The 14,246-nt window shown below is 48.6% G+C and overlaps 1 protein-coding gene across 4 annotated transcripts in view; it reads right to left on the reverse strand.

Annotated features, from left to right (window-relative positions):
* Nucleotides 1-278: 278 nt before the first annotated feature.
* The window catches only part of PRKACA (protein kinase cAMP-activated catalytic subunit alpha), a 149,976-nt gene continuing 136,008 nt past the window's right edge, over nt 279-14,246 (reverse strand). For all 4 annotated transcript variants that reach the window (XM_082253295.1, XM_082253294.1, XM_082253293.1 and 1 more), the window contains 2 exons: nt 7,978-8,142; nt 279-1,666 (listed from right to left, as the gene is read on the reverse strand). In XM_082253295.1, coding sequence (XP_082109421.1) covers nt 1,541-1,666; nt 7,978-8,142 — 291 coding nt within the window. In that variant the 3' untranslated portion in view covers nt 279-1,540. The remainder of the gene's footprint in view (nt 1,667-7,977; nt 8,143-14,246) is intronic.

A 14,246-nucleotide genomic window follows, 5' to 3' on the forward strand; every position in this document is an offset into this window, starting at 1 on the left:
GGGTGTCTGCTAATTTGAGATCCCCCAAACTTTCTTTTGGGATGCTATTCAGAGTCTGTACCCAAATGAATAAAGCAGAGAGCTGTACGGTCCCGTCTTTCCAGCTACCAAAAACCTTCCTATGACATCAACTTCAAAATTGTGCTCTACTGGAAACATGGTTCCATCAAAGGTATGAATCTCCATAAAAGGGGCAGTTTGAGGTCTCCAAGCCAAGACAATAGGATAGCAATGTCGATGCTGGAGATATACACATATATATTTATATATACTGCCCATTGTTTTTTTTTAACATTGAACAAAATCCACAAGAGTATCCACTCATTTGAAAAAGACAATACCTGTAGTGCAAAGTGAACTGGAAGAGACCTTCAAGGTGCCCAGTATTCATTGAAAAAAAAAGCCACTCCCATTAACTTAAAGGTTTGTTGAATGGTACAGGTAAACAGGACAGAACCTACTTCTGGGCAGAAAAAAATGATTCTAGGCTTACTACATATTTTAAAACAGAGCTAAATCAAGCCTTCAAACAACAGAATGAAGGACCACATATACTGACTTTGTCCTCACAATAGCCAAAAAATGTATGCTGGTACTTTGAGATACTACGACTGCTGTATTGCCACCAATTCCCAAACGTGTTCAAGTTAAGCTACAACTGCAGCTGAATTATATCAAGTCCCTCTTGACTTGAGTAAAAGGACTTGCCAGTAAAATAGCACTCAAAGACAACAGGGATGGCATAGGCCACAGAAGCAGTCCAACAGCCACCATCTCGCTTTCAGAAAATAATGCTGAGGTTTGGTAAATAACTTACTTTAAATGACCCCCCCCCCTCACCCCTTCCCGTTATTCTGGGTGCGTATAAACACCAATAAAGGACCTACCAGACGAAGGTTATGGCATCGATGATGGGAGAAGTGGTTAATACAGAGGCAAAATGTGCTACGTGAACTAAACAGTGGTGTAAGGTGGGGGTAAAAACTGGCACTTTCAGTTTAAAAGTCATTCTAGGATAGGGAAAGCTGGGAAACAGGAAAGTGATTGTGGGGAAAGAATTCAGATTAAAACAGTTCATTATTTATAAACTATGTAAACTAAATGATTAAAACCAGTAGCCAAGCTCTTCGAATGAAAATGGTTAAAAAAAAAAAAAACAATAAAAAAAATAACAGACCCCACTCCTGAGGGATATGGGCCTGCCCCAAAGGTTCTGGCTCCACCCTAGAGGAACCACTCACATTTAAATAACTCTCTTGGCCCCTCAGATCTGTCAAGGAGAGAAGCAAAAGTGTGAGCGAGGTGGGGTATGACAGAGAATGGAGTTTTCTCCAGGACCAATCGAAACCAGCACCACCAGATCCAGGATAAAATAAGATGACCTCCAAGTTGAATCTGCACCACTAATAAAAAGCTAGAGAGGTGGGGAGTGTGAAAGGGAAGGAGAAGTTTGTGTGCCGGTCTGTGGCGTTCTCTCCATCGGTCTCACTCGATCGCGGGAAGTCTTGAGTAATGGCTCCTGCTATCATTGGGGCGCTCTTCAGAACTCTGAGAATTCTTTGGCGCATTTATCTGTAATGGAGATTCTGATATCTTCCTCTTCATAATCATCAAAATTACTTGTGTCACCCGGCCCTTTGCATTTGGGTATGAAGGGTGCCTCCACCTAAGACAGAGACAAAATCTGTTTAAAATCAAAAGGACTAAATCACAGAATAAAGAGAGCAGATAGAAATATTATAACCATTAAATCACACTTCAGCTTCCCCAGCAGCATTTACATGTCTCCTAGACATAGGTGCAAGTTATCTCTCAGCAAGCATGTCCATGCTGCAGTCATCAGAACTGTCCCTGTCTGCATTATTTTGTGATCAAAGAGGATCAACAATGTTCCTGTAAGGAAAATACAATACAGTACAGTCAAATATTTATGGATGGAAACCTATCACACCTATTATGTAGGCAAAAGTATGTGGAAATGCCTCAAACTATCGAAATCAGGTTTTTCCAGTGAAGGGTACTGTTAATGCTACAACAAAGACATTTTAGACCGGTAGTTTGCAACCAGTCAGTCAATCAAAATGTACCCGTCGATCACAGACAGGTGACTGCATCCCTTCCTTGCCGACCCCAGAACCTGGACAGGAGGGGTGACGGGAGTGGTATTTGCTGGAACCAATCTTCACTATTTACCTCATACAGCAGCTGAAAGCTGGCTTCTCCTCCTCTCCCTTCTGCCAGCATTCAGCTGCTGCTGCAGGAAAATAAAGGGGATCGGTTCCAATAAATGCCACCCCTCCTGTGCATGTTTACCTACTTTTGTTCTGCCCATCCCCCCGGTGTGCTCCCCTCCCCTGCAGCGCTGCCAGCTTCTCCTCTACGGATGGCTGCTGCGGGGATCCTTTCAGGATGGAGAGAAGGGGGAAGAGGCGGGTAAATGTAATTTGCCGGCCCCATCAATTTCTGAATGGACACAGTGAGTGACCGTTACCACTCTCTGTTCATTCATAACTAATGTATAGTAAACTGTGCTTACTATGCTTCAGTTTATGACTGAATAGGGAGATTGCGCAGAGCTATTGCGGTTCATTAATTCTGTGCAGCTGAGGCGCTGAACCCTGGTGATCTTTGATCTCTTTCATGTTGTTCAGGTAGATCTCTGCATCTCAGAGGTTGCTTACCACTGTTTTAGACTATTGTGTGCTTTCAAACTTGTGGCCAACCCTGAAGGTCCTTTACTGTTCCAGCATAATTGTGCTCTGTGATCAAAGTCAGCATCATAAACATATGGTTTGAGGAGTTTTATCTTAGAGGAACCTGAATGGCCTGGACAGAATCCTGACTTCAACACCAACGACCTCCGTTTGAATAAACTGTACTGCCAAATGCGGACCAAGATCTTCTCGCCCAAAAACAGTATACAACCTTTCAAATTCGCTTTTGGCTGACTGACTACAAATTGAATCCAAATTCTCTTGGAAAGCCTTCCCAAAAGATTGGAGGTTGCTATAGCTGCAAACCATGTCCATGATTTTGGAATAGGATCTCCTATAGATGTGATGGTTAGATGTCCTCAAACATTTGGCCATATAATGTATTACTTACAATTGTACCAAGGAGACAAAGATTAGAGATTACTTACACCTGTTTACAAAGACAACATGACTGTTGCCTGAGAATTCTGTAATTTGGTGGAAAAGCCCTGTAATTTGTACAAAATGTGTATGCAATTTGCTCCTGTAAACAGGACCCGGCCGGTACTAAGAAAAAAATAGGATTTTTGACTTGCCGTAAAATCCACTTCTCTGATGTTCATTGACAGACCCAGCTCCTGATTCTTTTTAACCTACAGGAGTAGGACACTAGACAGGAAAAAGCTTGACTACGCCTATGGGCACCCACCACAGGGTGCCAGACAGCCAGCCACTCACAGACAGGGTGCCAGACAGCCAGCCACCCACAGACAGGGTGCCAGACAGCCAGCCACCCACAGACAGGGTGCCAGACAGCCAGCCACCCACAGACAGGGTGCCAGACAGCCAGCCACCCACAGACAGGGTGCCAGACAGTCAGCCACCCACAGACAGGGTGCCAGACAGCCAGCCACCCACAGACAGGGTGCCAGACAGCCAGCCACCCACAGACAGGGTGCCAGACAGCCAGCCAAACACCCACCCGCCACAGGGTGCCAGGGTGAAGGAGCCAAGTGTCAAACTCCCATGCACCAAGGAATGGATGACCAATGGTCTTTGAAAGAAAACTGCCAAGGCCAAAACCTGGCCCTTGATGGTACTCTAGGCCAGGCGCTGTTCAACCCCCCAGTTGGAGGAAGGCCAAGATCTGAGCCACCGAAAAGGAGCAAGGGTGAACCCCCAAGAGATACAAACCACGCAATGTACATCTTTCAAGTAAGATGGTAGATCTTCAGAAGTCGATTTTCTAGCCTTTAGACGCGTAGGAATCAATGATTCAGACAAGCCACTATCCTGCAGCACCTTGCTTTCAACAGCCAAGCCAGTAAAGCCAGCGAATTTCAAACAGGATGGAAGATAGGCCCTTGGGAATGAAGATCTTCCCTTAGAGGAAGTCTCCAAGGGGCATCGGTGACAAGCTGTTCCAGATCAGCATACCAAGACCGGCAAGGCCAGTCTGGAGCCACTAGAATGACTGGAATCCCTTCTGCCTCGATCCTGCGCAGGAGTCTTGGCAGAAGTTTAAGAGGGCGAAAGATGTAAAACAGACAATACCAACTCCAAGGAGCAACTAGTGTATCTGAGGCGTCGGTCAGAGGAACCCCAGCCCATGCACCAATTTCTGTACCTTCCTGTTGAGCCGAGAGGCCAACAGGTCAGCCTTGGGAGCACCCCACCGGAGACACACCTCTGATGAAGTGACTTATTCCTCTTGGTCCAATGCTTGTCGACTGCAGCAATCCGCCCATCAATTTTTCACCCCTGCAATGTGTACGGCAGAGAAGGCTGGAATGAAGCATTCAACCCACCTTAGAATGCCAGCTACTTCCGGCCAGGACACTTGTGCCTCCTTGGTGATAAACATTGGCCACGGCTGTGGCGTTGTACAATTGGATCCGTACCAGACACCCGCGAAGACGACTTGTCCACTGATCCAGACAAAGTATGATAGCTCAGAGTTCCAGCACAATGATTGGCAGTTTGCACAATCTGTGCCGAGGACGCCTCCTCACCTGGTCAGGCTGGCAGCCGTGATGACCACTGTCCAGTACAGGGGGAGAAAGGATTTTCCCTGTCGAAGTGCCGGAGAACGAAGCCACCAAATCAGGAACCCTCTGATACCCCGGCTCAACAGGATCAGATTGTCTAGAGACTGTGGATCCCTGTCCCATTTGACCAGAATCTTTTTGCAGAGATCGCGTGTGGAACTGCAAATGGAACTGCCTCGAAGGCAGACACCATCAGGCCCAGCACCCGCAAGCAAGTCTTGAGGGATGATCATCTGCTGGACAACAGAAGCTGAATTGCATCCTGCAATTTCTGAAATTTATCCAGAGGAAGAAAACACTCTGGCTGAAGCAGAGTCCAGAGTCAGACCCAGAAAGTCCACCTTGTGGACGGAACCAGAGCAGACTTTTGAAGGATCAGAATCCAGCCGAACTCCCTTAGAGTTCGCAGAATAATCTCCAAATTGTCCATCAGAGCAGTCAGAGACTCTGCTCTTCGAAGATCGTCCCCCAGTACTGCGATCCCCCCGCTGATGCAAGAAGGCCAAAACCGGGCCCAAACACATTCGTGAAGCCCCGAGAAGTGGAGGCGACACCAAAGGGTAACCCCACAAACTGATAACGCTCCTCGCCCATGGCAAAGTGGGCATGTCGATAGAAGCCAGAAAATCCCCCAGATGCAGGGATGCCACTACCGTGTGAATGTACTTCATTTGGAACTTCTGTACCCGCACAAGGCAGTGTAACCCCTTGAGGTCCAGAATTGGATGCACCTTGACTTCCCTACTGGGAACTCTAAACAGGTTTGTAAAAAACAAAAACACCAGAAAAAACTTTCCGAAGTCAGGGACGGAACAATCCACCTTGAGGTAACAAGTCTTGCACTGCCCCAACAAGCCCCCGTAAGCGGTCTGGTGAAAAGTGCAGGTTGGAAGGAAAAGACGTTCCCGGAGGATAAGACCAGAACTCTATCTAGTAGCCTAACCAAATAATTTCATGGACCCACTGGACCTGTAATAGGGAGGTCCACGGTTCCAGAACCAACAAAGACATCCCCCCCACCCAGATACGGGTGAGGGTGCCCTTCATGCTGGTGAAGTCTGCCGGCAGGTCTGGAAGAGCCCGCTCTTGGCTTGCCAGACCAGGTCCTCTTGGAATCACCGATGGAAACCCTGAAGGGGTTTAATCCCTGGTCTCAATATCTGAATGGACGACAAAAGGCGTCTTTTGAGCTGAGAAGAGTGGACCGCGTCTACGAGTCTCCTTGCCTTTGGACGCCTACGGAAGAAGTACTCTTCCCCTGAGAGACCCTTAAAATGACATCCAGGGAAGCCTTGAACAGGCGATCCCCTAAAGAGGGGGGACCGGATAAGGCCACCTGAGGAATCTGGGCCGCAGACCAGCAAGTTAGTCAAATAACACGTCGAAGAACCACTCCTGAGGTGACTCCTCAAAACGGGAACCTACAGCAAGGCAAGCGGGTAAGGACATTTTTGGATGCTCCCAGAATTAGACATAAAGACTGTCAGAATAGGACGAAAAAAGGAACATTGTGCCACACGAGACAGCTTGAGGGCACCAAAAGGAAAGGCCCCCTCGGCAGCAGCTCCAGCTGCACCCTCCAACGCCTGAAATGCCCGCACAGATGTAATCAGTGTGACAACCTGCGCTTGCCGACCACTGGAGTGGAAGAAGCATCCTCACCATCCTATAGAATCAGGAGCGTGGCTGAACCCTGCAGGGTGGGCCACGTCTGCAGCAACCGGGCCAGACCCAGATCTGATGAGAGATGAGGCAGAGGGGGGCGCTTTATACTAAGCTCACCCAGAAAAACATAAGCAGGGGAGGGCTGCCGACTACGATCCCGCAAAGGGACGCTGACCAAGGGCCCACGAATGGACCACCTACGGGACCCCGCAAACGAAAAAAAAAAAACGGGTTGGGGGAGGGGGGGTTTGTGTCGCCCTACAAGCCCCTCCATAAAGGCCTGCATAATAGGAAATAGGGGGCCGCCAGCCAGGACGCAGACGCGCAGGCAGGGTACCGTGATGGTCCTGCAGCGCTAAAAAAGGGAGGTGCCCTACGCAATAATGGCGGCATGGCTGTCATCAAAAAATAACTGCACCCCACAACACCACCCCATCCAAAGGAGGCGCCAAGCTGGCCGCATGGCCTAGTAGGCCGCAAGCTACAGCCTAAATTTTCCTGGATGCCTAACCGCTTGGGCGCACAGTCTTAATTTTTGACGGGATCTGGCTGCATGAGGCGTGGACCCGCAGATGCTAAACTATCTGCTCTCCCAGCCCAACAATTGCCGCAGGAAGCCCAGAGGACATCCATGCCCTAGTCAACAACCCCCAGGGTGGCGGGGAACCCTGCTTAACCCCCCCACCCCCCCGTTGCGCACCAAGAAAAACCAGGCCAGCAGCAACCCCAACAGGCCCTCCTGGCAAAAGCCAGCTCAGAAACTCACCCAGGAGGGAGGGGGGGGGGGGGGCGAAGGACTCGCAGTGTCCATCTAAATTTTAGAGGGGCTGGGATGAAGGAGGGAAACCCAGGGGTCCCATCGTCCCAGCGAGGGGCTCACGTCCACCCCAAAACCCTCCAGGGGTAGAGGGGGCAGCTACTTACCATACCATGAACAGGGTGGGCACCACTCCTGACAGACTACCGCTCCTTCGGAATAGGGGGCTGTCAGCCAGGAGGAACGCTGCCACTCAGGCCAAGGCCAGATCGTAAGCTTCCTCGCAGGATGTTTACCTCGCAGGCCAGCCCCCGTCCAGTGGGGCTATGTCGCGGCCAACCTAGGGCAGAGCTGAGGCCTGCGCGCGCTCACTGGCCAGACTGGGGGGACCCTCATGATCTAGATTATCCAGTCCGTCGTCCAGTCCGGCAGTCGATAGTGGATTCCCACAGGAACAAAATAACAAAGATAGGAAAAAGTTCTATTTAAAAAGGAAAAAAACTGCCAGGACCAGAGATCCCATCAAGGAACTCCTGACTAGGCAGAGAGTGAGTGTATACCCCCTGGGACTGTCCATAGGCGTAGTCAAGCTTTTTCCTGCCTAGTGTCCTACTCCTGTAGGGGGCAGTGTAACCCAATGGTTAAGAAGAATCAGGAGCTGTGTCCATCAATGAACGAAACAGAAATTTACTCTGTAGCTAGAAGGTAGGGTAACTTTTTTTTTTTTGTTAAATTCATCCTTCAGCTTTACCTTTAATACTTATATACCTTTAATATTAAAGTTCTCCTAATTTCATTGTCTCTTGTCACATACCTTCTTTTGATAGACTGCAATCCAGTCCGTGGTGCTGAACCATTTATGGCCCTTGATATCACTCACGCCATTCTTCAGATTCCCAAATCGTTTGGTAAGGTCAACCTGCAAAAGGTTTCTGAGAAGATCCTTTAGATCAGAGCTGAAGTGAGAAGGGAAGCGTACCTGTAGAAGTAACAGAGTTCAGTAAGGGAAAATTGGAAGGCTTGGAGTGGGTAAAATACAAGCTGAACTCTAGCCAAACACTAATAAATGCAGCACTGTATTCATTAATAAATCATTACATTTATTTTTATAAATGCAACCAGCGTAGGTACCGAATTCCACCTAGTATAGGTTATTACAGTCCCCTTTACTGCAGCACTAAAACTGGGGGTCAGTCAGTTAGGAGGCATGCAACTGTATTGCCAAGAACTATGCTAACAGAAGGACAGGGCAGTGAGCAGAGGGATGATATCATCATTCTGCTGCTGCTCTTTAAAGTGTTACTAAACCCAGGAGCCTGCATTCACCATATCCGGTCTCCCACAGTACATGGAAATGCAATTATTTTAGTAAATATAAACTGCTAAATTCCTTTTCTCATCAGTAGTATATAGCAGTTTTGTGACTTCTATCAGTGTTTGGTTAAAGCTTGTAGGAGGAGTTTTTATTGTCCTTTGACTGTCATACGAGGCTGCAGGGCCCTGGCGCTCTGTCTGGACAGAATTGATTGGACCTGTGCTAACACATGCACCATCCAAGAAAAAAATCTCTCTAGCAATACACACCAAACTGAGCATGTGCAGGGTGAGTCCAAAGGCTTTGTCTTATCAGGTGATGGATTAGGGACAGTGAAAGAGGGGGAGGATCAGAGAAGACAGGATTAAACAGCCTTTTTACACAATGTGCAGAATTAACCTCTTAAGTTCCACAGTGAGTATAACAAGCATGCTTTACTGCATATACACACTGATTTTACTGTTGTGGGTTTACTAACACTTTAACTGTCTAGTCAGTAGGCTAGGAGAATATAAAATACACCATTGAATTCCCTAAAGTGCATCAAAAATAAACAACAACATTTTAATATATTGCAGTATTGTCAGTCATTGGGTGGATGCACTAGTTTTCTTTTGTCAGGATTTTTTTTCTTTAATTTTACCCTAAGATCCTGCCAGTAATATACTTATTGTCCTAGACTGACAAGAGACTATACTGTATCTATAGAGGAGCCATTGACAGCTCTTTTTATTTGAACTACAAATACTCCCCCCCCCCCCCCCCCCCCTCTTCATCTCCACCAGAAAGGAGGAGGTGTATTGCACTTTGCAGAAGAGAGCTGGTAATAGCTGAAAACAATGAAATTTCAGTTCAGTGCACAAGAAATTATATGGACACTGGATTGCTGGCAGGATCAACAGGTAATTTTCAGACGTTGCATTATATGTACTTAAAGTGGAGTTCCACCCAAAAGTGGAACTTCTGCTTTAGGTAGTCCTAACCCCCTGACTTGCCACATTTAGCATGTCCTTTTTTTGGGGGGAGGGAGCGGGTACCTAGTTTTGATAGATACCCGCTCCCACTTACGCTCGGAGCGCTGCGGCGCCCTGAGCAGAAGTTCTCCTCTCCCCCTCCCTCCCTGCAATCTTCTGGGACATTTCAGAGGTCCCAGAAGATTGCAGGTGAATCAAGACATGCAGCACAACTCGCGCATGCGCAGTGCGTACCCGGCTGTGAAGCCGCAAGCTGTCACAGCTGGATGCCCACACCAGTGATGCCGGCGCAGCCGAGACCAGAGGGAGAGGATCGAGGCTTCGGGCGGCCGCATCGCTGGACCATGGGTCAGGTGAGTGTGTTTATTAAAAGGAACACAGATCTCTGTCTTCTCACACCGAAGCTTCCCCCCCCCCCCACACACTCACAGTTAGAAAGCACATTTAATCCTTTGTTTGCCCCTGTTAACTCCTTCACTGCCAGTGTCATTAGTACTGTGACAGTGCCTTTTTTTTTTTTAGATCACTGTACTGGTGTTACTGGTCCCCAAAAAGTGACACTTCATGTCAGATTTGTCCACCGCAATGTCACAGTCCCGCTACAATTCACTGATCGCCGTCATTACTAGTAAAAAAATTTAAATTCTATAAAAATATCCCATAGTTTGTAGACGCTATAACTTTTGCGCAAACCAATCCATATATCCTTATTGGGAATTTTTTTTACCAAAAACTTAGCACAATACAAAGTGGCCTAAACTGATGAAGAAATTTGATTTTTTTTACTTTTTTTTTTTATTGGATGCGTTTTGTAGCAGAAAGTAGAAAATATTGGGATTTTTGAATTACCGTAAAATCAATTTCTCTGATGTTCATTGACAGACACAGCTCCTGTCATTGTTATGCTGTCCCCTACAGGAGAAGGACACTAGGTAGAAAAAACTTCTGGTTACACCCATAGGCAGTCCCAGGGGGTATACTCCCTCTCCCTGCTATAATCACTCAGATTTGTTACAAGAGGTGTCAAGAGAATTATAACAGAGAGGTGGGTGCAGCATCTGTCAATGATCAGAGAAATGGATTTTACAGCAAGTCAAAAAACATTTTTTCTTTCGTTCATTGACGGACACAGCTCCTGTCATTCTTGATCATTAGGACGTCCCATAGCAGTGTTAAACACAAGGGGTGAGAAACAGCAAAACATTCCCAAGCCTAAATATTAGCCAACAAGGCAACAGGGGCTCAACCAAAACAGCCCTCCTGGGAAAAAAAAAAAAAGCAATAAACCCTCAAAGCGGATCAGATCCTCTTAAACAGCAGCCTGGAAAACCTTGCGGCCAAAGGAAGCATCCGCAGACGCCAACACATCCACTTTATAGAACTTTGGGAAAGAGTGCCCCCGACGATCAGGTAGCCGCCTTGCAAACCTGCGTCACAGACGCCTGATGGAAGGCTCAGGAGGTACTGAGCGGCTGAGTAGAATACCCTCGAAAGGAGGAACCGGACCTTTGATGGAATAGGCCTGAACTACCATCTGTCTGATACATTTGGAAATGGCCGCAGGCCGCAGAGGAAGCGGACAACCCTTTCCGAGGCCCATCCATGAGCACAAATAGGGAGTCTGATTTCCTAAAAGACTCCATGGCTGCCAGTTACACCCTAAATCGCCTGGACCACATTCAAGGCATGCAAAGCAATTTATTTCAGATGTTTTGGCCTGGGACACAGGGAAGACAACACAATGTCTTCATTCAAATGAAAATCAGAGAAAACCCTTGGAAGGAACGACGGACAGGGGCGAAGAACCACCTTATCTCTGAAGGACAGGATAACACCACCAATTCAGACACCCTGTGCACAGAGGGGATAGCCACCAAAAAAGGCCACCTTCTGGGACAGCATAAGCAGGGGAATCTCCCGAAGTTTCTCAAAGGGAGGCTTCTGGAGGACAGAGCATCAAATTGAGATCCCAAGGCGGTAACAGAGACCGCACTGGAGGAGCCAAGTGCTGAACTCCTTGAAGAAAAGTATGCACAAGGGAGCGTGTGGCCAAGGGCCTTTGAAAGAAGACAGCTAAGGCTAACACCTGGCCCATGATACTACTCAAGGCCAGTTTCTGCTCAACCCCCAGTTGAATGAAGGTCAAGATCTGTGCCACCGAAATAGAACGAGGATGAACCCCAAGAGACTCACACCACGCAATGTACGCCTTTCACGTACGATGGTAGATCTTCCTAGAAGTAGATTTCCTAGCTTTCAACAGTGCTGGAATCACCGACTCAGACAAACCTCTATCCATCAGCACCTGGTGTTCAACAGCCAAGCGGTCAAAGCCAGCGACTAAAGCAGGATGGAGAATTGGTCCTTGGGACAGCAGATCCTCCCTGAGAGGAAGCCTCCAAGGAATGTTGGCGACCAGCCGCACCAGATCGGCGTACCAAGCCTGATGAGGCCAGTCCGGGGCCACTGAGATAACAGGAATCCCTTCTGCCTTGATCCTGCATAGAAGTTTGAGAGGAGAGAAGTCGTAAATCAGACGATACTGACCCCACAGGGCCACCAGGGCGTCTGCCAGAGGATTCTGTGACTTAACCACAAACCTCTGCACCTTTCTGTTGAGCCGAGACACCAACGGATCCACCTCCAGGATGCCCCACCGGAGACACAGCTGATGAAACGCCTCTGGGTTAAGGGACCACTCCCCTTGGTCCAACGACTGCTGACTGAAGTAACCCGCCTGCCAGTTTTCCACCCCGGGAATGTGTACGGCGGGAAGGGCTGATACAAACTGTTCTGCCCACCTTAGAATGCCAGCTACCTTCAGAACCGCCAGGACACTTCTTGTGCCCCCTAGGGATTAACATAAGCCACGGCCGTGGCACTGTCCGACTGAATGCGCAATGGACATCCCTGAAAACGATCCGTCCAATGGTCCAGACATAGTGAGCAGAATGTTTGCTGAGGACGCCTCCCCAGCTGGACAGGCTGGCATCCGTGGGGATCATTGTTCAATACAAGGGGAGGAAGGATTTTCTCAGACGAAGAGCTGAAGAAGCAAATCATATCAGGGACTCCTTTGTTCCCCTGGGTTAGCCGGATCTGATTGTCCAGAGACTGTGGATTCGTGTGCCATATGGCCAGAATCTCCCTTTTCAGGGACCTCGTATGGAACTGTGCAAACAAAACCGCCTTGAAGGTATACACCATCAGGCCCAGCACCCGCATGCAAGTCCAGAGGGATGACCATCTGCTGGACAGCAGGAGACGAATTGCAGCCTGCAATTTCTGGAAGTTTGTCTAGAGGAAGGAGCAAACTGGCCAACGCCGAGTCCAGAGTCAAACCCACATAGTCCAGCTTCATGGACGGAACCAGAGCAGACCTCTGAAAATTCAGAATCCAGCCGAACTCCTGCAGAATTCATATGGCGACTTCCAGGTTGTCCACCAGAGCAGTAGGAGACTCAGCTTGCAGAAGGAGGTCATCCAAGTAGCCCAGTACCGCGATCCCCGTTGGTGTAACAAAGCTAGCACTGGGTTTAACACTTTTTTGAAGACCCAAGGAGCAGAGGCGAGACCAAAGGGTAATGCCACAAACGGACAATGCTCCTCTCCCACGGCACAGCCGGGACCCGCACATATTGGAATGTGAAGGTAAGCATCCTAGATGTCGATAGAGGAAAGAAAATCCCCCTGATGCAGGGATGCCACCACCGTGCGAATGGACTCCATTCTGAACCCGCACAAAGCAGTTCAGTGCCTCGAGGTCCAGGATTGAAGGCACCTTGCCTTCCTTCCTGGGAACTGTACACAGGTTTGAGTAAAAACCCTAAAAATGGTTCAGAAGTCGGAACAATCACCCCTTGAAGCAACAGGTCTTGTACCACCAAAAAACAGACCCTGTAAGCGGTCCGGGGACAGGCGCAAGTTGGAAGGAAAGAACCTTGCTGGGGGACAAGAGCGAAATTCGATCTTGTAGCAGGACGGAATGACTTCCTGGACCCACTTGTCTTGTACCAGGGAAGTCCACAGGTCTGGGAACCAGCAAAGACATCCCCCCCACCCCTGATAAGGATGAGGGAGCAACTTCATGTTGAAATAGCCTTGCCTGCGGGTCTGGAGAAGCCCGCTCTCGGCTTGCCAGACTAGGTTCATTTGGATCCTCCAGAGGCAGCCCTGAAAGGCTACAAGCCCTTGTCAGTCGACCCTGAGGCACGAAAAAACATATAAGCCAAGGAGGGCCCACGTCTACGACGAGGTTCCTTGCCCTTAGTAGCCTGTGGAAGAAAAAGGTACTCTTTCCCCCATGAGACCTTTAATTATGTCATTCAGGGTAGCTCCAAACAGGCTATTTCCTTGAAAGGGAAGGGTCAGTCAAGGCCTTTTTAGAAGTTTGGTCCGCAGACCAGCATTTGACCCAAAAGACACGCCCAAGGACCACTGCCGAAACAGAGAGCCGAGCCATTAGGGGAGCCGCATCCAAAGAGGCATCAAAGAAACTGCAGCCCCTGGACCAGCTGGTCCGCCAGATCAGCAATAGCAGCAATTCCCCCTCGAGGTCACGGCATAAAAACTTAGCCCACTCGGTCAGAGTTTGTGACACCAGGGCAATGGTGAATACCGGCCTCAGTGCCGAACCAGCCAGAGTGCACATATTGTGGGCCAAAGCCTCCGCCTTCCTGTCAGCAGGATCCTTAAAGGCCAGGGACTCAACTGGAATCATGGTTGCCTTGTCTAATCTGGACCAGAGGATTCACCACTGGTGGAACAGTCCACTTCTTAATAAGGGACTCCTCA

The sequence above is a fragment of the Pelophylax lessonae genome (genome assembly GCF_965119305.1).
Source record: "Pelophylax lessonae genome assembly, chromosome: 4".
NCBI classification, from domain to species: domain Eukaryota; kingdom Metazoa; phylum Chordata; class Amphibia; order Anura; family Ranidae; genus Pelophylax; species Pelophylax lessonae.